Genomic DNA, 24,344 nt, shown 5'->3' on the forward strand with positions numbered 1-24,344 from the left:
GGACGGTAGATCATGAGGAACAGGGTTGGGCCGCCCTTATTTCAGCCATTGGTGCTTATATGGAGGTGGAAGGAGAAAGGTTGTAGTGTGCTGGTGTTGTGGTGTGTTGGTGTTGTTTAACAGAGGAACTCTGAATGCTGACTCTGTCGCAGCAACTGTTTGACTTTCTCCCGTTGTGCATCCACAGCTCATAAAGGAATGTAACTCCAGTGTTCAGTCGATGAAGAGGATGGAGGAGCTCATTCATCTCAATAAGAAAATCCACTTTGAGGGCAAGGTACATTAATCCAGGAGTTTCACTCAATGTATAGCTACTTGCTTGACTTGGCTTTGTTGTGGATTAAAAATACTTTGTTTTTGCACTCTTGTTCTTGCATTCTTGTCTGTACAGTTGACTCAAGGTTTTTCTGTGACTCAATCCAATTTACTGGGTCAATTTTTTCGGTGTACTTGCTTCCAAAGGTTCAATTAACTAACATGAACTACTGCTTGGCATGTCAACATGAACATGTACTTAATTTATCAATCCTTAATAATAACTAAACTAGTAAACTAGGCCATGTGTATGATCTACTCAGCGGTAGAAATGTACAGTAGTTCCATTAAGTAACATGGACAAACGCCTCAATTAATAAAAAATAAAAAAAGAAATCAGTTCCCAGTGTTTGGCAGTTTATGTCTGAATTGGCTTGAGTCATTGTCTTCCTATTAGACATGCCTTCCCTGACTTTACATGTCTGGGTAATGCATTGTTTCTGTTGAAAGCTGAATGGGTCTGAACTGTGCTGTTTTAAAAACCATGAACGAAGACCACACAAAACATTTGTTGCATTTAATGAACTTGTTGATGGTTCATTTAATTTGAACAAGAATTTATATATTATATACACTCATTCATGTTTGACAAGGCATTCGTTTATAATAAATTGAACCTTATTATACAGCATTCTCCAAGTTCCCTTGGAGAATATTGTCTCCTAAACACCAAAATATATATGTAACTTCATCTGTTAGGATGGAAGACCATTTTTTATATACTACATTTGCATTGTATGGGTTCTCAAACATCACGAGTTTAGATAGGGCTTTGGTTTGATGAAAGTCCATCTCATTACAGGTGCTTTCCAATTTTCAGCGAATGATTATTGTTAGACTCGCACATTCTATGTATTTAGACATGCTTCTTCTGTGGTTTCCTTTTTTCAGATTTTCCCTCTCATATCCCAGTCTCGGTGGCTGGTGAAGCACGGAGAACTGCTGGAGGTTGACACTCAGACTATGAGCATTTCCGGGTCAAAATTCAAGCTGCCCACCCGGCCGGTGTACTTGCACCTGTTCAACGACTGCCTTCTTCTGTCAAGGAGGAAGGAGTGAGTATCTCAGTACAGGCTGAGAAAGGGGGGCACACCTGGATTTTAGATTTAGTTCTGACCTACAAATTCTATGGATGGTAAATGGACTGCATTTATATAGCGCTTTTATCCAAAGCGCTTTACAATTGATGCCTCTCATTCACCAGAGCAGTTAGGGGTTAGGTGTCTTGCTCAAGGACACTTCGACATGCCCAGGGTGGGGTTTGAACCGGCAACCCTCCGACTGCCAGACAATCGGTCTTACCTCCTGAGCTATGTCGCCCAGTGCATACAATGCATACAAAAAGTATATTTTCTCAAGCGGCGGTTAGAGCATGCCTTCGGGGATCGGCGTTTGGGGGTGGAAAGGCAGCGTTTATCACGGCGGGTGATTTTTCGTCTCCGCCCCCCGACAGCGTGTGGCGATTCGCGGTGTTCGTGCACGCCAAGATCGGCGAGCTGAAGGTGAAGGACCTGAGCCAGAAGCTGCAGGGCGTCTCGGGCTTCATCTTCCACCTGCAGCTGTGCGAGGGGGCGCTGCTCAAGCACCAGATCCTGCTCAAGGCCCACACGGAGTGAGTCGAGCCCGCCGGCCGCGCCGGAAGCTTCCGTTTTTACTCGCCAAGCGCGCGAACGATAACGGCGGTAAACGGTGTGTGTGTGTGTGTGTGTGTGTGTGTCTGTGTCTGTGCGTGTGTGGTGGCGGTGTCTGCTTTCTGCGCAGGAGCGAGAAGCAGAGGTGGATCGCGGCCATGTTTCCCGCGGAGAAGGACGGCGGCAAGCGGATCAGCGTAGACGAGGGTGAGCGCGTTCGCCACGGACGATTATTATGGCCTGTTTACAGTGCACTTGTGTGTGAGTGAACGCTAAATAAAAAAATAAGATGCTGGGATTGATAGGTTTGAGAAATTCATTTTCTACAGGTCCAGTGGGTTTCAACAGATGATATTTCTTTGGCATTAATGAGACATGGGAAATATAAATGGAAATTGCATATAAAAATTTTATTGCAGTCTAATAGATAATGGAGATACTTTTTCCAGATGTCTTATGTAATATGGAGAGGACATTAATATTATTAGGCGCTGAATTACTTACTTTTATTCTGACGGGTCTCAGGAGGTTCAACTCTGATTTTTCGATACGTGCGGTATCCTGTCATACGGTGGCTGGGGCAGTGTAGCGTAGTGGGGCTCTGGGGTCGTAAGTTGAAACGCGGTTGCAGGTTCGATTCTCAGGGGAGGCACTGCCGTTGCACCTGAACCTCAATCGCTTCAGCAAATGTGCGGCTGTGTAAATGGATTTTGCGTGTACAGTAAAAGAATGCAAGTTGTGTAAGTCGCTCTGCATAAGGAGTGTCTGTTAAATGGTGTGATTGAAATATATAATATATGTAATGTAATGTAATGTGATGGGCTGTCTCCTCCGCAGACATCTCCCAGGTTTTGTGTATTAAGTGCTACCAGGCGCAGGAGCACGACGAGCTAACGCTGGAGAAGGCCGATATCCTTCAAGTCAAGACCATCACAAGCGACGGTGAGGAATGCGACGACCGCGTATATTCTGTCCGCCATCTTTTCCGAACGCCCGTAGCCGAAACCGAACGAACGAGCCGCCGCGATTCGGCTAACCGCTCGCTCTGCTTCCTGTCCCAGGGTGGGTGGAAGGGGCGCGGCTGTCGGACGGGGAGCAGGGCTGGTTCCCCAGGGCCCACGTGGAGGAGATCGCGAGCCGCGGAGCGCGCCTGCGCAACCTGCGCGAGAACGACCGCGTCAAGTGCGCCACGCGGAAGCTGGCGGAGGAGCGGCCGTAGCCGCCCTGCAGGGGGCGCTGTCCCGCCTGTCTGCGCTCGCACACGTGTGTCGGGAGGACGCCTGTGACACATTAACGCACCATGACATTCCCGAGCCGTGCTCTCTGTCCAGGAAACGCACCTGCACGTGGGGGGACCCTGTAAATATCCTGTACTTTTTGGGGGGGAGCACGCTGAACGGGCCTGACTCTCCAGCACTGGTGATGATGGGCGTCGGTTTGGAGACCTGGGCCCTGATGCCACCTTTCCGCACTCATACAGTCAGATAAGCTTGTTTCCGTGTCCCAAGGTTCAGACTTGGCCGACTGGCAATTCTGGTAGAGGCCAGAGGGGCCACTTTTGGGCCTCGATCGCAATCTCCCGTTTCCCCCCCACGATCTGCACTGGGCCAGGCAAGGCCAAAACCGAATTTTGCTCCCGGCCTGGCCCGGCCCGGCCCTGCCCGTTACCCTTGAACAATCGGGTCAGTCTCTGGGGGAGGAGTTAATCCATGTGGGGTTCACGTGCATTTTGGGGAGGAGCGTCAACATTCCTCACTTTCAGTCGACCCCCGATTCAGCACATTAATATTTCTGACTTAGTCCTGAGAGCACATTAAATATTTTGTTTAATCTAAATATTACATTTTGGTAGATTTTAAGTACATTAATTTAATTTTTTATTTCTATTTTTACTTTTTTGTTGTTGCAGAAATGGTGTGCTAGTTTGCATTCTCCTTAATCTTCTTCCTTTATGGAGGCTGCAATAATGGTTTAAGGGGGAATAAATAATTGCAGGATTGATACATCATGGAGTGGATTATCTTTCAGCCTGTAATTTATATCCCCGTTATTTATTAATGCTACAGTCATATATGAATAAATTACAGCCATTCGTCTAAAAAAAACCTGTTTGTTGGAAAGCACTACAAAGAGATTATTAATATGACCAGTATGTTTTAAACTGTTTTAAACAAGTGTGGGTAGACAGATTCTCAACAGATATGTCATAATTTTAAATAAATACAGATGATGTTATTTGATACAGTTTTTTTTCATGAAGTGGTACTGGAGCTGAGTGTCAGTTGTGTGTTGAAGCAATCCCAGTGCCTTCAGGTTGGAGGTCCATCATACATTTACTTATAACTTCTCAATACACAGTAGCCTACTCATATAATGCCGAGCCTCTTTGTGGTAAACCTATGGTGATAAAAGCTCTGGAATTTTAATATTCTTTTGAGCCGTGTCTCATTCCCAGTACTTTACACTTATTAGCTGTTTGTACCTCATGATATGCACAGTCTCCTGACACTGCACGATAGCAATAAACATTGTTTGTTTCGCACTGGAGATAAACTAGCTCCTCAAAATCCAATTATTAACATCTCCGCCTCAGTGAATCACGGTCTGTCATTTCCTGCCAAAATAAAAATTTTAAAAGTCACAACTCGACATAAACAATTTTGTAATCAAGGTTAAAAATCAATGAGTAAAAGTAATAAAGAACACTGAAACTCTCAGGATATCTGGGACAACCATAGACATGCATATTTAACTAGACTGGCTGGCACGCCTTCAGCTAACCTAAGCAGGCTGTTTACCCGTTACTACCTAGACTACACTGCCTGGCCCCGTCCTAGCCTCTCCAGACCTTTGTACGCTCTATGGCAGTGGTCTCCACCCCTGGTCCTGGAGAGCTACAGGGTCTGCTGATTTTTGTTTTCACCTTAAAATCCGCACCCAGTTGAGACCCTAGACACCAGGTGAGTCGAGTTAACTGTGTCATCAACTGCTCTAATTGATTCATGAAGTGCAGAGTCACTACGAAAACCAGCCGACCCTGTAGCTCTCCAGGACCAGGGTTGGAGACCACTGCTCTATGGTGACATCACAGGTGAAAACACCCCAAAACCCGAATTACAGGTCCCCGGTCCTCACTCCCCGCTGCCCACCTCTGGGTCACTGCCGGTCTCCGTGCTGCTCCTCCTCGCAGGGTTGGGTCAGCTGACCCTGGTGCGCGTGCAGCTGTGTGGACTGCAGGCAGGCGCTGATGTGCTGCTGGTCCCTCAGCGGCGAGGTAGACCTCTCGGCTTGTGATTCGCCGCCCGGCCCGGGGGCGGAGAGCAGGGCGACGTTGCCCCTCCCCCCCCTGTTTTGGACGTTCGGCCGGTGGAGCCACGGGGCCTCCGAGGGGTACTCCCAGGGGCCCGTGTCCAGGTGCACGGATTTCGGGACGGGCAGCCAGGTTCCCCTGGGCTTGTGGACTTTCACCACCAGCGGCCTGCGGTTCTCCGCCCCTCTGCGCGGGTTTGGGGGCGGAGCCTGGGCCGAGGGGGCGGGCAGGCTCCTCCCCCCATCCGCGGCCTCATTGGCCGCTTTCTGGGTCCTGGGGGTCGCGGTGCTCTTTTGGGGGGGCACCCTGTGGCGCACAGCGTTCCAGCCCTGGTGTTCCGGGACATGGTCGCCCCCGAAAAGCAGAACGAAGTTCCTCTGGCTGGCCAGCGGCAGCAGCCTCGCCCCGCTCTGACACTTACTGAAGATCTCCAGCGTCAGGTCTGAGGACGGGAAGTGCTTATTAAACTCGACAGACCAAAGGCCGCGATAGACGATGCACACACTCTCATATACAAAACAAATACACACACACACACACACGCTAGAAGCAATGGATCACTTCTTTGTTTTAAGATAGTTATCTGAAGAAAATAGCGTTGCCCCTCTCAAGAAAACAAATTGAAGTCGTTTTCGTGTTTTCTTAAAAGACTTACAGTTGTTTACGCTTTCTGTAGGGGTTGAGAACTGATTTGTTTGGATAGCTGGAAATTAACCCACCACCCCCTTATCTTGAATTTTTTTTTTTGCAGTATAACACTTGGTATAAGGTTCAACTCTTTCAAAAGTTTATCAGGTGTAGCAGGTGCTGATTTAAAAAAAACGCAAAACATACAAACCGTATAATCTGCAAATGGATAATAAGCCCCAATAAGCCTCAACCCTGCAAAATTCAAACTAAGCACATGTGCATATATTTGATTATCCTTGATACAAATAATAAACCAGCCAACCAAACAAACAAACAAAACAGATCATAAAAGCAAACACTGACTATCCAAATCCAAGCATCGAATTAGTTACAGAGAGCTTCTATAAAGCAACGTGCTAAATCTATCTGCAGATGACTGCAGCTGTGATTTATAAAGTCCCAATTTATATACATGTCAAGTTTGTAACGGACATGTCGACGCCTCACCAAGAGTCTCATCGACTGTGCTGGGCACCACCTCCTTCAGCACCTGGCAGTTGGTGGTGAGAGCAGGGTTGCAGTTCATCTCCAGGAGCCACACCTGGTGTGGGAGAGAGAGGAGGACAGGAAATGACATCATATCCTGGATATGCAGTTCTAGGATAGCAATACTGGGGGTAACAGTTACTGGGCAGGGGTGCCTTAAGGGGGGGGGGGGGGCACTGGGGGACTGACAGGGACCCACAGAAAATATTAGAACATAGGATTTTCTGGGGTGGAGGGGGCCCAATGTAAGCTCTTTTCATGGGGCCCAGAATCCCTGGTGGTGCCCTTGGTTACTGGCTGGCCACGCTTCGCAGACTGCGCTGATCGTCAGAGAGAAATTTGCTTTTGAACTTACCACAATGTGTTCTCATATTCTGTCTTTTTTTTTTTTTTTTTTTAAGCAGCCAAATGGTCATTTTACCATCAGACCCATAGCTGCATCATTGGAAGAGAACATGTTACTGCCCAATTTAATATTGAGAGAAAATTTGCTGCATTCTCATTCTTTTCTTCCTCTCCTCTCTCGCTCTGCAACTTTTGATGACATTTTGACAAATGATGTTTTCCTTATTTTATGGAAAACAGATCCCCTTGAACCATTTTTATGCTATGGCATCTTACCTCTAGACCAGTAGTGACCAGCCCTGTTCCTGGAGATCTACCGTCCTGTTGGTTTTCATTTCAACCCTAATTTGGCACACCTGACTCTACTAATTAGTAGCTCAACAAGATCTCTAGCTGTTGAATGAATTGCACTTTGTTATGGTTGGAGTGAAAATCTACAGGACGGTAGATCTCCAGGAGCAGGGTTGGTTACCACTGCTCTAGACCATTGGTTTTAATACATGGTTTAATGGCAGGTCTTTTCTAAAATGTATGCATTTCTTCATTGTCACCATAAGAGGGAGCTCGTACCTTGCTGTGGCAGAGCTAGTGTTTGCCGTCTTTTTACAGGGTACTGTAGTTGACCTATCAAGCTGTTGCTCCACATTTTACCAATGCATGTACTCAGACTGGTCATATGTGTATGTCGGTCTGTGTGTGTGTGTGTGTGTGTTCATGCTTGTGTGTGTATAATTCATAACACAGTGACTGAAGAATGCCTCTCCTTTTAATCCCTGCTGTTAAATCCTGTTTACACAGCTGTCTCGTCCATATATGCTATCGTCATTTTGACTGGTGGCTTTGTGTTTTATGTCAGGTCCCCTTCATAAAAAATATGTCTCGAAATAAATAAATAACATATAAAAGCTGTAAATAACCACAAGAGAATATATATATATATTTTTAAATAGCACTTGTTACACCACTGTGCCTTGTAGTGGTTTTGCCAGAATTAATTCATAAAGCATGAAAGAAACCTTAATCAAATTTGTATTCTGATTTGAGACATTAGCTCTTCATTTTCAACGTTTAACACATTCAGTTATGCACCACCAGTTCCTATTACCATTGGTTTTAGTTCGTAGTGTGAATGACAGAAGCTATTTTCATGGTCCCTTGTTGCTTGAAAGAAATACTTATGCTGAATGTGCATTCTTAATTGAGTGAGTGTATTTGTGATGGGGCTCAGTGCTGTAAACAGCATTAATGGTGTGTCAAAGGTTCTACATTTTTATGGCATTTTTTTTTTTGTTCTCCGCATTTTTAAACAGACACCTGTCCCTCTGTGCACCGGCTACCCTGAGCAACAATCAAACATCACGGGTCAAAGTTCACACAAAATCCCCGCATCGTCTGTAGCAACGATGCAAAATCCGCAGTTCAAACGGTATAAAGTCCAAGTCGATTATAGCCTTGATATGTTGTGAGGGTCAACGGTGAGGAGAGTTCTGCAGTGAGGAGAAATGCTCTGGGTATCTCATTAGACACGAACAGCAGTGTGTCAGGCTGGCTGAGTAACTGTATTCATAAATGAACTTGCAAGACCCAAAGCTCAAGAGGAGCTCTGCCAGGGTTAGAGAATGTATTTAACCTGGATTGTGTATACATTTCCAGCTGTTAACAACCAGATGGTAAATACAAGAGAATTATATGTACTATATGACTGTGGATGACCAGAATTGTAATCTGATCAAAGGAGTGAAGTTCTTTATATAGTGTTGAATATTTCTTTTAGGGCTGCACATGTATGCTTCTTCAGACAACCACACCCCTTTCCTCCCCCTCATCCCTCATCAAATATCATTTCTTTTGTCCCCCCCCCTCCCCCCTCCCCCAAGCCCCACCCATCTGACCTATTTGTGTTTTCTTTGTGTGGAAGCCATTGTCCCCGCCGCCATTTTGTTTATTGTTCCAACTGTATTTGAATACGTCGGGGTGATGTAATCTGAAAACAGATGCCTCGGGGCCTGGTGACACTGTGTTCAGTGATGTCCCTTATGGTCTCGCTTAGCAACAGGGTGTCTCAGGGTGGCTGGGCCTCTCCAAAAAGAACTGGCACGCTCGAGTGCAGAGCCATCCATATTTTATACGATCCAAGAACAATAGCCGATGACTGGCCTGTTCACAGATCAGCAAATACAATTGAGTTATAGATTAATAAATGAAGCAATGGGGCTGGTTAGTACTGCAAATGTAATATGTTGTTTTCTCCCGATACTAACAAGAAAACCTATAAAAAAGTAGATGTACCAAAAACTTTATTCAAGTGGTGAAGGTGAAACTAAAGTTTGAGGAAATGGTACAGTCTGAACTGTATGCTGAGCCTCATAAGAAACTCAAGAATTGACTCATACCTGCAAAAAAATCATGATAATAATTTTAATTTGTAGTGTGAAATGGTCCCCCAAACATTCAGTCCGAATCCAAAATCACCGTATAGATTAAAAAAAGCAGGTTTATAAACTGAGAGCTCAGTTTCTTTGTGGCTCGATTTGCTAGTTCGATTTGAAGCAGGATAGTTTTATCCAGGAGGGTCCTTGGTTCCACTGGCTGCCTGTTATGGCTCGCATCAAATTTAAGTCCTTGGTGCTTGCATACCAGGCAGCTAAGGGGTCAGCACCAGGGTACATTCAGAGGATCATCAGACCCTACACACCAGCCAGACCTCTCCGTTCTGCCACCTCTGGACGCTTGGCACCTCCCCCTCTTCGCGTCTGCACTTCCCGCTCCCGTCTGCTGTCTGTCCTGGCCCCTCGCTGGTGGAATGACCTCCCCGTGATGGTCAGAACAGCAGAGAATCGCACCACTTTCAAACGCAGACTGAAGACTCATCTCTTCAGGCTGCACCTCTCCCCACCCCTCCCTAGCCTATAGTTCAGCTCATTGTACCTAGCTAGGATAATTTGATTATGTTAGTGTATCTGGTAGGATTGTTTTTGTATGATTATGTGATTCCAGTGCTAGTTTGTACTTTGTACTTGTAAGGATTCTTGCTGCTGAACAAGCTTACTCTACAGGGTTGGAGTCCTGATCGATGTGGTCACTTCTGGCACTACGATCCTTACTTCACTCTAGTGTTTCTTTTGCGCCTCTACATCTTGAAACCTATGCACTTGTTGTACGTCGCTCTGGATAAGAGCGTCTGCTAAATGCCTATAATGTAATGTAATGTAATGAAAACAGCACACAAGGGAGTTGCTTCTATCAGTTACAAACATTCGATGAAAATCGACTTCCACGAGAGATGACATGTTGAGGTAAATATGTAACATTTACAAACTAGTCCCAGAATGTGAATCTTGAAACCGCCTCACGTCTGCCTCTCTGACTTCCCTCTCCCTGTCCATCAAGGCTACGCACTCCCCTCCAAAAACAGTCGCAGAGGTGAGAAAGAGGGTTTTAAATGTTCCTGCCCCCCCCCCCGCCCCCCCCAAGTCCTCGTCTCACCTTGAAGTCTTCGTCGATCATGAAGTCGCAGCCAATGAGATCGAAGAGGCCCAGCTTGCGTTCCAGCTTGGCCCTCACCGCCAGGAAGCACTGCGTCATCACCACCTGCATTCTCTTCTGCTCCGCACAAAGGAAACGCACAGTAAGGAACGACATCTCCCTAATATAAATTATCTCTGCACTGCGTCATGACCACCTGCATTCTCTTCTGTTCCGCAAAAAGGAAACGCACAGTAAGGAACGACATCTCTCTAATGTAAATTATCTCTGCACCGCCTCTTTTATTGAAGTTCGTCTGCTTGGTGTGGGTTGGATGTGTTAATATCCAACACACCTTTTGTGCTACTATTTTTGTGTTACTTTCAGTACATTTTGTGTCAAAGCTGCTACTTTTGTGTTACAATATACAATTTACTTGTCACAAAGGGAGACTTTTTTAACATAGACACAGGTGTTGAAAGTAACACAAGATGTGTTGTCCTTAACTAGTCATAGAGGGGTATTAATAATGACATGTGTTGTTTTTTGACACACCTCTTTTGAGGTACACTTGAAATTGTGCTTGAAATGGTTACTTGAATTGTAAAAAATAAGCAGTGTGCTCATTAAACATTCAGGTCATGATTTCAAGTCCAAGTTGTGAGCTGACCACTGCTGTGGTCCCTTTAAGTGGGGCTGCTTCAGAAAAACATATCCAGACATACCAGCCGATAATTTATACAAACGTAAGCGTTTATAAATTATGAATAAGGATGTCTGCCATGTAAATAAATTATCACGATGAATAATTTGCCAACCAGGGCTCAGTTTTATTTTTTATTTTTTGCTATAGTAGTCAGATTAAATGGATGTAGAAAAATGCGGCGCTTGTTGCTTCAACGCTTAACTGTGGCCCTTAAATGCTGCCCTTTAATGCCCCGGGTAAATAGCGTTGCTATGACGACCTGGACTCTGCGTCAACCCGCGTGCCCGACTTCCTCCTTCGCCAACCACCTGACCGAGCTCTCTCGGGACACCTCTCGTCCAATCAGGGTGACCCAAACACACAGAAGGGCGAGGGGGGGGGGGGGGTGAGAGCTTTAATTAGCCCCCGTCTGGCTCTCCTTTCCCCCTTTGCATGCGACTCACCGCGAAAGCACAGAGCACCCAGTCCTGGGGGAGCGCCTTGGCCTCCCTGAACTGCTCGTTAACGTAGGCATTGAAGCGCTCCATGGACCACACGGTCTCCTCCTTCAGCTCGCTGTACCGCGGGTTCTTCTTCTGCATGTACTGCTCCCGGCACCGGCAAGGGGGGTGGGGGGGGGGGAGGTGAGGAGGAGGAGGGGGGGGTGGGGGGGGGGGGGGTGGGGACGGGGTTTTTGAGTATGGCAGGAAGGGGGGGGGGGGGGAGGTGAGGGGTGGAGGGGGGGTGAGGAGGGGGTGGGGGGAGAGGTGTGGGGACAGAAGAGAGTAATAATAGGAGAGAAAGTTAAGTGTAGAGAATGAAGAAATGTAGCACAAGAGGTAAGAAGGGGAAGGATAGAGAAAGCGTTACATTTTGACGTTTTTCTATCTTCAATACATCAACAAATAGCTCTATAGCGCCTTTTGACAGCGGTACTTAAACTGTAAATACTTTGGTTTCTGAAACCCGATTTTAGCTGAATGTTTATGGAAAAGTGCTCAATAAAAATTTATGAGGTGCTGAAGAGGGAAGACTATAATCCAGTGGCGTTACACTCTTTCTTCTTTTATTCCCCCTCTACCTGTCATGGAAGGATCTGCCATAGGCAAATTAAAAGAACATTCACATGCTTATGCTTTTTACCCAGAGAGCCAAAATAAAAAAAAATTTAAAATGATAAAATGAATTAACAGTGGAAAAAAAACTATGTTCACAGGCGACAATCGCTGTTCGCTGCTTTGTTGCGTTGTATCTGTCCCTTGTATCATCCTGATTTGTCTGGTTTATATTTGCATTTCGCCTCAGGGCAATACTATCACTCCGCAGAGCAAGTTGTTTTTTGAAAAGCAAAAAAATGAGAAGTTTACAAAGTAGAAACATGCACGCGCACATACACACGCACCCACTCACACACACACGAACACACACGCACATACACACAAACATATACACACACAATCCCTTTCCAAATTATCTTCTTGCCTCTTGGCAACATTATCACTCTACATAGCAAGTTGTTTTTTGAATAATAAAAACTGAGATGAAAGTTTACTAAATAAATACACACGCAAACATACACACACACACACACACACACACACACACACACATACACGTACACACACGTATGTTGCTGAAAAGGAGCATTGAACATCTGTCCCAGGTCATCAGTGACATTTCCCTACAGTAGACAGAACCATGCGGTGGCTACGGGACTCACCTGGTTGGTCAGATGGGCGGAGAGGTTGTTTGAGTTGGGATCGTAGAGGTCACAGGTCAGCCTGACGTAACCGTGGCGAAAGAACACCATGTACGGTGCGGTGCACGCGATGAGGAAGTAGGACCGCACATCGAATTTCCTGCCTTTCAGAAGCAGGGGGTTCTGGATATACCTGTTTAAACACAGCAGGAATTACTTACAGGTATTAACACACATTCAGCACGGCGTGGTTCAGTGTACCTTGGGCATACTTAATGCCGAATAAGCACAGTCGGAAGCAGAACGTTTGTTCGGCTGCCTGAATGCAGCAGACCTTGTCGGAAAGGTACAGAACAGCAAAAAAAACGTTGTGATAAACATGACCACTAGAGGGCAGTGTGGTTTTAGAAAAAAGGGGGTCGTGCAAACACGGGGAGATGATGCGAGCGGTTCTGTGTGCCCGGAGATGCTCGGAATGTTCCGACGCTCCGTCTGAGGCAGTAACGTTCCAAAGGGGGCTCTGCAGTGTCGAACCTGTGGTACTATATATAAAGAGGGCTCCAGGCTGCCGGAGAGCAGGTTTCAGAAGGCATCACACCAGTGCTCCCATCTGAGTAATGATGACACCCCTGGCCTTCCGTGCGTCAGTCTCTGGCTCAAATGAGGCCTCTCGGTGAGTGTAGCCGCACGGAAGAGGAAAACCTTTCTTTTTTTTTTGTGATCGAATGTCTTTATTTTATACTGTATAAATGATTACAAAGTCAAAAGACAAAGACAATAAATAAATAAAACGAAACATAAAAAAAACAAAACAAAAAACAGCAATGAAATCAAGCAAAGCAGGCAAAGCAGACTGACAAGTATGGTATCCCCCCCCCCCTTCCAACCCCCCATAGGACCTCAAAGAGAACTACAAAAGACCAGTGATGGTAGAATATACGTCAGACCAGAATTTTATATTGGATCCACTGGCCCTGAGGGAAATGTAGTTCATGTGCAGAGAGACATGCAGAGAGTCAGTTCACCGAGCGGGTCAAAATAATGGCGGTTTACACTGGGAGGAGCTTCTGACTTTACGCGGAACTTTGTTCTAACGCATTTCAATTAAACGGCTGTAAAAGAGTCTGGAAACAGAAATAAAATATGTATGATGAAGTGAAAAGACACAGGAGCACTTCAGCACAGCTAATGTATAGAGGAGAGAAAGAAAAAACAAGCACACATCAACCTACATATATTAGCACATTTAATGAGCAGGTCAAGAAGAGACTGACATTTCCACCAATATGACACCATCCTCAGGAAACAGGTTTTTTTTTTGTTTTTTTTTTACATTTCAGAAGCAGATATCTAAGGCATAAAAATAGTTGTCCTTTTGTCCTTTTCATTAAATTTGCTCATTAACACGAAATCAGTGCTGGCTCTCCTCATTCTTTGAGTTTTCAGTCTTTCTCTGAAGTCGACATACTGCAAGGAGTCCTTTTGGACTTTTTGAAGTGCCTACTCTGCAGGGGCAGAACTGGTCTCTGGACATTAGGTTCTCAGTTTGGATCAAGAGACTGATGTTGATTGGGCCCCTAGATAAAGATGAATTATTCCACCCTTCTCCTCCCTGTTTCCAATTCCCCTCTTCCACATCTTCCCCAACTTTCTACCTTATATTCCCCTATCCCCCCAAAAAGACATTTTCTCTATATTTCCTTCCACGTGATCGATTGATTTTGATCAATTTTATTTTTTGGGTTAAAAAAAAATGTACTGTACATTGTACAGCCCAGAGGATAACATGTTACAGTGTTCAACGCTTGTTTCCAACATGGTCCTCGATGGAATACCTTTCCTACCACAAGCTAGCTTCTAGTGACACAGGATTGCCTCTCGATGGAGTGTTATGGCCAGCCATTGCACCTCTCAGTAATCGCTAAATTGTCATATTGGTGATTGGCGGATGAAGGCCTTGTTTTCCCCTGTACTCACTGTAATTTTCTCTGGGTAAGACCGTCAGCTAAATGCCTAAAATGTGAATGTTAAATATTTTTTTGCTATAGCGTCATCTGGGGAGGGGAGGATTTAAGCTGCCAATTTTTGTCCCCTGCATGAGCACTCTGTCAGAAAATGGGCGGTACCCCAGCACAGACACCGCAGCACAGCACGCACATTACAGAGGGGAAAATCGTGACCACTGTCGATGCTTTTTTTATTTATTTATTTTTTTTTGAGGAGTTGCGTGCTGAAACTGGGTGTCACAAATTGGCATGAGATGATGCAACAGGGGGACAGCGACAAAAAAAAAACATGAGCACATCTAGATAACGTTTGCCCCGAAAGAAAGAACCCATCAAAGTGCAAAAACAGGTGTAACAGCATGTCTGAAAAGGGCACAGGGAGCAAGAAAATGTCAAATATCGCACGCAAAGTTTTGCTTCTTCATTAATGAGCAGACGGGCAACAACAGCTGACGTCTTCCACTTCTCTCATACCAGGGGCAACCATGTAATTATTACCGTTCTATGAATAATTCCATCTAGAATTTACCCACGGCCATCGCTTCTAAATCTTTCTCTTTCTACCATAAGAAGATGAGCCCAGCCTATCTGTCTGATAGAAGAGAGAGAGAGAGAGAGAGAGAGAGGGGGGGGAAATGGCCAAGTGACATCTTCAAAGAGAGGCCAGGACACACCTGAATGTCCTGATTCATAACCGGGTGAAAACGTGAGTGAGAAAACCTCTCTATCGATTGAAATTTCTCTCCTGAGGAACAGATGTCACCTCATTAGTACCCTTGATAAACGCAACCACAAAGGGCTATAAAACAAAACAAACAGTAACGTGCTGTTTTTTTATTCTGAACAAAATATGAGAAAAATATATTACCTCTTTCTGATAAACTGCTCAGAGAATTTGTTAACAGGCAATAATTTCATTTCCCCATAGATAGTTGTCAAAATTATTTCCAGTACTTCTCTCACTCTTCCTTTGCAAGGATGACACTGCTGAGTCTTCTTCTTCAGGGGTTACGAGCTGAGCGAGCCACAGTCATAAATGCTTTATTCAGTCTTTCAGGACCACAGCCACTCCTGGGGCGCACAATTCAAGTTGTTTTGAAAATGTTTGGGCACTTTTTGGGGCCACAACAGCAGCTAGGTCAGAGCCACAGAAACCCCAGGGCTGGCTCTGTTTAAATCGTGGCTGAATACATTGGATTTGGTCTTTGATCGTTCCTCAGAACACGAAATCTTTCAAGATCTCTCAGATCCTTTTCGGCTGTACTTCTGCGCTTCATTTCCAACTGCGGATTTTTTTTTTTTCGATCGGGCTCAAGTCTGGGAGCCTGAAATTTTTCCATTTCAAAAAACAGCAATTTTGTGGTTAGTTAAGCATTTCTTGGTTGAACGCTGAGTTTTGATTGGAACCGGGCTCTGGTGGCGGCACCAGGCGCTTTTCTCCACCCCCCCTGGAGGTGTCTGATGGGGAGCTGGGTCAATGCATGGAGGTGCTGATCATTCTTCTTTTTTTTTCTTATTGAAAAATGTAAAATTTTAATAAAATGCTTGGAGGGAGCTGTGTCGGCGCTATGCAGATTCATGATGGAGCCCCTTCTTGCCCCCCCCCCCACAAACCCCCCAAACTTTAGCCACTTCTGGGTACTATGAGGACAAAAAAGTTGTAGCGTAAGATATTGCGTATGCGCTAGACTGGAAAGCGGCGGGGGGGGGGGTAGCGAAATCAGCGCCGTTCCTCACCTCTGCACGATTCGGGCCTGGGGGGGACGGAGGGGGGGCCTCCTCCTGCGGTTCTGGTTCTCCTCGGTGCTCTGCAGCTGGGCCTGGAAGGCCCGTAGCTCCTCCTCCGTGCGCAGCAGGAAGATGCCCCGCCCCTGATTCAGGCCCGTGGGCTTGCAGATCCAGGCCTGGGAGCCGCCGACCCCGCCGCCCCCGGGCGCTGGGGGCAGCGGGAGCAGACCAGGTGAGCGAAAACACCAGCACGCATACACACACCGCCGCCACACACACTCACCAGCACCACACAGACACGACCACAGACAGCACACACCACACAACACATACCACACACACACGACACACACACACACACGCACACACACACACACACACACACACACACACGTACACATACACACAGTCCCGTACTGCTATCCTTGTGGGGACTTCCCATTGACTACATTCATTCCCTAACCTCTAACCCTAACCCTAACCCCAACCACTACATGCCTAACCTTAACTCTAACCTTAACCTAATTATAACCCTAACCCTAAGTCCTAACCCTAAAACAGCCTCTTGGCCTTGTGGGGACCAGCAAAAGGTGCCCACAAAGCATAATGTTCCTCATCTTTCTATCCTTGTGGGGACATTTGGTCCCCAGAAAGATAGTATTACAAGTTCACACAAACGCACACACACGCATGCACACACACACACTTCTTGTTGACCTCTCAGACAATTTCATGAAATTCATACTCAGCAGTGGAAATATTTTAATATTACTGGTGGTATATGTACATTCATCATCTGTATACATACTGTATCAAGCAATGTCATATATAGTTCAGAAACATGACATACATATAGTATATGTTGCACATACGTTAAAGGTATTTACAAGCACTGTCTTAATGTTATTACATTGCACAATGTCATACTTGATGTTATTGTAGCATGACATCGAAGGGGAATGACTGCAAATATGTAAAATGTAGATTCCTGAAATAGCTATAAAACATCGGTTTGCTCATCACTCTAAATTTCTATCATTTTGATAAACGTCTTGCGTTTGATTTAATTTCATTCAGATCTATTCGTATGAACACAGTGATCTGCATGATACATTGCCATTTACACGCTTTGCCTGGGGCTTGAAAGGACGCATTGGATCTGAAGCTTGAAATCGAAGTGGAAATGGTGAAGAAGAAAATGTGACCTTTTTTAAAAAACAGAAAATGTAACCCTGGTCCTTTATGAAGGTCAGCCGTGTTTACCGTTGTGCTGAGCGAAGAAGGCCTCTTTCTCATCTCTGACGTCCATGCGGAAGGTGTCAGGGAAAAAGTCCTCCATCTTCAGCCTCCTGTGTGACAGGGCGACACGATCGGAGCCAATCAGATAACATCGTCGCCTTTCCTGCCCTTTACCAAGCCTCATTTCGCTCTTTTAGGGGATGATGGGTGGTGGCGGGGGTGGTGGGGGGGGGGGGGGGGGGGGAGGAGAGGCGCCATGGGTTGATCTTCCAAATCTGTCCTTGTGTGTTGTGGTGTGGGGTTATCAAGGCCAAAGTCTCCCTCACAACTAACCCTTAGTTGTTCCGCTTCGTGTCAATTTTGCCATCTGATGGCACGTCCCTGATTCGGACTCAAAGGCATGTCTGTTTTTTTTTTTTGGGGGGTGCAAATGCAGTTTCTAGTTTATTTTGTTTTGAGGGGAGCGGAATGCGCGCAGTTAAGGATGAGCGTGGACTGAATCCAGGCCTCGAGTTCCTGTCATACAGGGCCATTTTTTGATGGTATATGTTGAAAATCAGGTGCGGTGGCCTTGGTGGGGGTGGCATGGGGGGGGGGGAGTGTTGGGATTACGATCATAGACTGGAAGGAGCAGGGGGGGGCTGTGATTGCAAAGGGCACCTGAGGTTTAAAAAACTAAAAACTGCTGCAGCCAAACGGCACTTTTGCTCTCTCATGGGGACAGGGGGACAGGGGGACGGGGGGACGGGGGTGGGGGGGGGGGTCATATGTTAGTGTCCGTCTGTGCATGTGCCTGCTGTCATGTGACCCTCACTCTCCAAGTCGACAGTGTAGTATAATGGGTAAGGAGCTGGTCTTATAACCTAAAAGTCACAGTTTTGATCCCCGAGTTGGGCACTGCCGTTGTACCCTTAAGCAAGGAACTTGCATTGCTTCAGTATATACCCAGCTGCATAAATGGATGATGCAATGTCAAATGCTATGTAAAAAGTTCTGTAAGTTGCTCTGGATAAGAACGTCTGCTAAATGCCTGTAATGTAATGTAATGTAATGTAAAGTCGGCTGTGCCCTCCCGGTGATGTCACTCATACTCAGAGCGGCTCTACGGCGGCGCGCTGTCTCACCTCAGGCCGCGGCCGTGGTTGACCTTGCTGCTGACGCGCTCGTACTCCCGCAGGCTGCACAGCAGCCCGATCTTAGTGGTCAGGACCTTGTTGCTGGGGATCTGGAACAGCAGCTGCTCCCCTTGGTGAATTAACGAGAGAAATTCCTCAAAATTTCGTACAAAAAAAGGTAAATTCAGTACAGACGTTAGGATTAGATTTTTTTCACGCAGACAGAGAGTAGTCAGTGTGTGGAATAGCCTGCCAGGTCACGTAGTAGAGGCCGAAACTCTCTATGGGATTTTCAAGACTAGGCTTCATACGGTGTTAGATACCAACTAGTCTGTAGGTAATCAGAGCGCTAATTTAGTCAGGAAAATAGCGAGCATTGTTGGGCTGAATGGCCTGTTCTCGTCATTATGTTATGTTATGTTTTGTGATGTTCGTTCATATTAACGGCTTCCATGATTTATCAGCTAACGGCTCGAATTACTTATTTATCTTTGCGTTTTTACAGAAAGCCTTCGTTAACGATCTCGATGGAATTTCCTTAAAAGCCGTTACCTTCCCTGAAGTTGTAGTAGGCGACTTTCGACTTGACCTCGCACCACTTCAGCTTGTAGTCGTCCCGCGTGTTGTCATGGATACGCCGCCACCCTCGGCTCTCGCAGTATGATGTCACTCTGTCGGAGGAGAAGGGCGACCGTTAGTACAGCACATTCAGGACGTTTGAAAACATGGCCGCCCGTTCGGCCTGTCGCACACGTCACGGACCGAGCAGGTCCCAAACACTCACATGGCGGCCCCGTTGCCCCCTCCGAAATAGAAGAAGGGTCCCGACCCCCGCGCCTCCTCTGATTTTCGGGCCCGGTCCCGCACACCCCCCTGCAGGGGCGCCTCCCCCCTCTGGGGTCTCGATGGAGACCGCCTGCATTCTCTCGGGAGTCCCTCATCCTGTGACCTGTGCACTGATCTCTCAAACGCAAACATGCAAACACGCACACGCACACACACACGCACACACACACACACACACACACACAAACATGCAAACACACACACGCATGCACACACACACACACACGCAAACACAAACGTGTAAACACATGTGCACACACACTCTCAAGCACACACACACACACACACACACACAGGTGCATGTAAACGCACACACACATAGACATGCACAAACATATACACACACACACACACACACAATCAGTTCCGCAGTCAAAGAAATTTCATTTAAGATTATTGAACTTGAAAAACATCTTGTAAGAATTATTCTGTGCTTTATTCTTGTATTCAATACAAAATCATCAGTTTCTGGCCAGCCTTCATGGAAAATTGATCAACTGTATTGAAAGCCTGCAAAATTGCAGCACGTCATTCCTATTATCCTATTAGTGTATGCTCTATTTATACTACAGAAGTTGGAGGGGGTGGGGAGATGGGGAGATGGGGGGGGGGGGGGGGGGGGGTTTAGTGTATGAGGGACAATACACAGACTGGACAATTGTCTCACAATAATAGTCTCAGAATAATTGGAATTGTTTAGGACAATCACACCGCCTGCATGCTCAGTGTGATTATGGGTCCATTGCAATTTGCCTGTTCTTTTCCGGGTAGACAGTGTCCCTGAGATAGCACGGAATAGATCAGGGGAGTCCAATCCGAAAATAAGAGCTGATGTAGGCACAGGTTGTTGTGATAGACGAGATAGACACCTGATTCTGCTCATCGAAGTGTTGATTGAAGTCCATGATTAGTTAATTAGTTGAATCAGGTGTCGTAGTGCTGGGCTTAAAACAAAGGCCTTCACCCACACCAGCCCTTTTTTTTTTGGATAACCATCCCTTGGTTTAGACATATTTTTGTCAAACAGCAAAATTTATTTATATTACTTGCTTGTGACCTGATCTTTAGTTTTTAACCCTGACCCTGGTGCACCCCATGGTCCCTAGTTTTCATTCTACCTTCATGCATTCCATCTCTGATGTATGAAGAGCTGGCACGTGTTAGTAATTTCAAACTTTTCAAATGGATGATTTACCCTTTTCATGCCGCATTATATCAGAAACATATATTCATGTTACAAAGAATGAATATTCTATATTGATTTAGGGATATTTAACCAGTCTGATCGGTCCTCAAATGATTAATGCTTTCATCTTCTGTGATACGATGTGTCCGTTGATTCAGTCTGAAAAAAGAATACATTTCAAATTGAATAATTGATAAACCTACAACTGAAATCAGTGAATTCCTTCACACTGAAAATGTGGTTTTAAAAGTAAGGATAATTTTTCATTTTTTTTAAGGAATTATGCAAACATTAAATGCATACTAAAATCGTGTTTCGTATTGTTGTTTGTTTTGTATTGTCCTAATCGTTCCTTGTAATTATTTTGAGCAGTTACCAGCCAGGTTCTTTTCTTTTAGAGGTGTTGTAGAACAATAGAGACGCTTAATTGGTGGTCAGGGGCGTGCGATTACCACGGTAATGAGCTCATTGTGTTTTTGACCAATGGGAGAGCAAGCTGGGGTCCAGCTCCCCTTTAAGTTGAGCTCAGATAGCTTTGTGTTTGGGGATTTGGGTTCTTCAGAAGCTTGGGGCTGTATAGTAGTTGTTTATAAATAGTAGGGCATATGGTTTTTGATTTATGTAGTGTCATTATAGTGCTTGTACCTATTGACTTCAAGCAAGATTATTTGCATGTCCCACTGACTTGTGGTGCCACAACTATTTGATTTCACTTATTTTGTTTTGTTCATACTGCATTTGGGTATTTTTTCCCCCACTTTTTATTTTGACAAAGACCTTCACTCCTCATCTACAGAGCGTTATGGAAAGCATTGTAGGGCTTTATTTGATGGAAGCTACTGTGTACGAACTGGTAGAGAGAAGCAGTGTGACGCCAGCGTGCAGAGAAACTTAAAACAGCAGGGGCGAATTCATCTGGCGAAAAAGCCGCAGGGATTTTTTGCAAGGGCTTATGGGAAAGCCGGGAGCTTGTCGAACACTTAAATCTCAAACCCTGGACGCTGAGTTTCATCACGCTCTCAAATTATGTAGCTTTTTGTCTATTGAATGTATCAAGGGGCGATGGCCTTGCTGATGCAATACTTTCGCTTTGCTTGCACACAAGTTCGGTGCGGTCCTACCACAATCGGATTAAAACTTCGACAATTAAACACTCCGTTTTAAAATTTTTTTTATAAAACACTATTCCCCCATGATCAAATGTGGTTGCAATTTTGACTGAATTTTTGCTGCGGGAACCTAGTGCTTTATTTTTGTAAGTGGAGTTTAATGTGCTCTGTTTGAGCTGTGTGATTCCTATGCATAACAAAGGATGGTTAAAAAGCTAATGAGGAGCCATTGTTGCCCCAACGCCCCGCGGCTCTTAATGGGCATAATTGGCATGCTGGTTGGCCTAATTGGGGGAGCATTAGTCTTTTGTCCCGCGTTTAGTTGGATAAAAGGAAACTTTTTTTTTTTGGCTCTGATGTACTCAGCAGCTGGGTACAGAGATGGATGGGGTGTTTTTTTTTTGGGGGGGGGGGGGATTATAGCTGCCAGCGCTTCTCCAGACAGGTCTGTCAGACGGACAGGGCTGGGCTGAGTTTGACTGCCAGCCCCCTCCAATGGGGTTCAGCTTTAAGATCAAACTCTGCTTTGACCCGCGTTAAAATGGCCGCAGGCCTTTCCGTGGGTGGCCTTAGCTTCAATTGATTTCCAATAAGACGTGTTCAGAGCAGCCGTTGGGTTCTGCTGCAATCTTCATGCACTTCTTTTTGACTTTGCTCTTTTTGCTCTCTTTCATTACGTTACATTTAGCAGACTCTCTTATCCAGAGCGACTTGTGCAACATTTTACAGAGCATTTACATCTATTTGTTTATTGCCTTGCTACTCTGTAAAGCGTCTTTGTGACAGTTCTCTGTAAAAAGTGCTTTACAAATAAAATTTAATTTAATTTAATTGAAATTGTCTTTACGGGTGACCCGATGATCCAGGTCAAAGGGAATCAATTTTTTCGGTTTATCGAAACTTGTGTTCCCATGGCGTGTATCAACACTCAATGAATGAAAATGGCAACAAAACTCAATTTCCTCATATAAGACACTATGAGACAAGAAAATGCCCGTTACATTAACAAAACAATTTTTATCTACCGTGACATAATTGCATGACTGTTCTCTATCAGTTTCTGCACACGCTTTTGTATTTTGTGCAACATCATTGTAATTTGCAGGTCCAGCTGATTGATTATAATACAAGGAGTTATATCCCGAGCTGTGGCTAACGATTGCTGCCAAACATGGCTTCGCCCCGGGTCATTATCCGGCAGATCGGATCGCATCTGTTCTGCACATACCTTGGCTTCCTCTCGTCGGTGACAACATCGCCCGTGACGTCTTCCGTTCCGGCGGTGAGCGCCATTTCCGTGGCGACAGACCCTCTTCCGCCGCTGTCCTCTCTCTTACCGCCTCCTGCTGTTCAGCCTTCGCTTCTGACGACAAGTCTGCCGCGTTGGAAGCGGCGAAGTCGCTGCTGCCCATGTTCTGTCACACCCCCCCCCCCCCCGGATTCTTCCTCCTTTCTTCCTCTCAGCTCAGATTGCTGGATTCAGCCCAGTCGTCTGGTGACATCACCGTCTGCTCGGAACGGACTTGCCATCGCGGCTGTCGTTGGGCACGCTTGTGTCTATGATCTCTGAAATGGCTAGAAACAAAATACAATCAATCGTGGCAGTCGTGTTTATGTATTTATTTTTTTGTACTTACTGTAAATCGGCGGAGGGGGGGGGTGGGGGGGAGGAGCGGGAGCTGAGGAGCTGAGGTGTGGTCAATAAACAAGCTAGAATTTTCCTTCAGCTGTAATTACATTTTGCACGTTTAATACCAGTTTTGTTATTTCCCATTTAACTGTCTCCGTTTCAGTGAAAGTTATACTGTTTGTTTCTTAGCAAAAAATACACACTGAATCAATGCACAGCCAAAGGTATTTTTACCCACTGATTTGTCTATAAATGTTGAAAGGGTGATATGGAAAAAGTACTCAAGAATCTTATGATTGCTAAACAGGAACAAATTGCAGCAAGTAAATATGCTAATTTTGCAAACAAATGATAAATTCAAACCTCTGTGTCTGCGGTACTGCTGGAAGCCTGGAGGACTGGGTTAAGTGTCAAGTTCACTCAAACATGCAGAAGTTCTAACTCCACAGCGGAAAGCAATGCTAGCTTTCTGTTGCAGATACACATTTCAAAAGGCTCTTTGCACATCCACTCGGAGCTCCCTTGAAAAAACAAAAAATGTAAAAACAAAAAAAAGAACTGTACCATAAGTATGTGAAATTCTTTCCATATATTGCCAGTCACTTCAGGCGCTCAGGTAGTCAAAGTCAATGCTGAAGAAAAAAAAAAAATCTGAGGAAGTGCAAACAACTGCTGGTTGCCTTAGATATGGTTTCCAGGACAACTGTTGCTAATTGTAGACTGAATGTTAGAACAATGCTACTTCAAGCCGTGCTCTTAGTCTCTCTGAGCATGCCCGACAAACCTCTAAATTTGGGGTCATTCAATTATAATGGCCATAAAGCTTGAGGTTTGAGCCCTGTGGTAATATGAGAATGCA

The 24,344-nt window shown here is 45.4% G+C and overlaps 2 protein-coding genes across 9 annotated transcripts in view; one reads left to right on the forward strand and one right to left on the reverse strand.

The window, feature by feature from the left end:
* The window catches only part of LOC135235338 (rho guanine nucleotide exchange factor 19-like), a 22,384-nt gene extending 18,198 nt beyond the window's left edge, over positions 1–4,186 (forward strand). For all 3 annotated transcript variants that reach the window (XM_064300734.1, XM_064300736.1, XM_064300735.1), the window contains exons 11-16: positions 188–277; positions 1,207–1,370; positions 1,769–1,927; positions 2,077–2,153; positions 2,784–2,888; positions 3,008–4,186. In XM_064300734.1, coding sequence (XP_064156804.1) covers positions 188–277; positions 1,207–1,370; positions 1,769–1,927; positions 2,077–2,153; positions 2,784–2,888; positions 3,008–3,165 — 753 coding nt within the window. In that variant the 3' untranslated portion in view covers positions 3,166–4,186. The remainder of the gene's footprint in view (positions 1–187; positions 278–1,206; positions 1,371–1,768; positions 1,928–2,076; positions 2,154–2,783; positions 2,889–3,007) is intronic.
* On the reverse strand, positions 1,213–24,344 carry ttll10 (tubulin tyrosine ligase-like family, member 10). Of its 6 annotated transcripts, none has more exons than XM_064300759.1 (13): positions 23,849–24,339; positions 23,084–23,430; positions 19,499–19,670; positions 19,267–19,385; positions 18,724–18,844; positions 17,624–17,709; positions 16,370–16,568; positions 12,648–12,819; positions 11,392–11,532; positions 10,264–10,380; positions 6,394–6,487; positions 5,065–5,698; positions 1,213–1,353 (listed from the first exon to the last, which is right to left on the reverse strand). In XM_064300759.1, exons 2-12 carry the CDS (start codon positions 23,265–23,267, stop codon positions 5,103–5,105), a joined length of 2,001 nt encoding a protein of 666 aa, XP_064156829.1. In that variant the 5' UTR covers positions 23,268–23,430; positions 23,849–24,339; the 3' UTR covers positions 1,213–1,353; positions 5,065–5,102. The 6 variants fall into 6 exon arrangements, with proteins under 6 accessions (XP_064156829.1, XP_064156828.1, XP_064156830.1 ...); XM_064300758.1 differs by having other exon boundaries at positions 1,214–1,353; positions 5,096–5,698; XM_064300760.1 differs by lacking the exon at positions 1,213–1,353 and adding an exon at positions 4,323–4,826 and having other exon boundaries at positions 5,036–5,698; positions 19,499–19,675; positions 23,849–24,344.

Source organism: Anguilla rostrata, chromosome 11 (assembly GCF_018555375.3).
Source record: "Anguilla rostrata isolate EN2019 chromosome 11, ASM1855537v3, whole genome shotgun sequence".
Taxonomy (NCBI): Eukaryota; Metazoa; Chordata; class Actinopteri; order Anguilliformes; family Anguillidae; genus Anguilla; species Anguilla rostrata.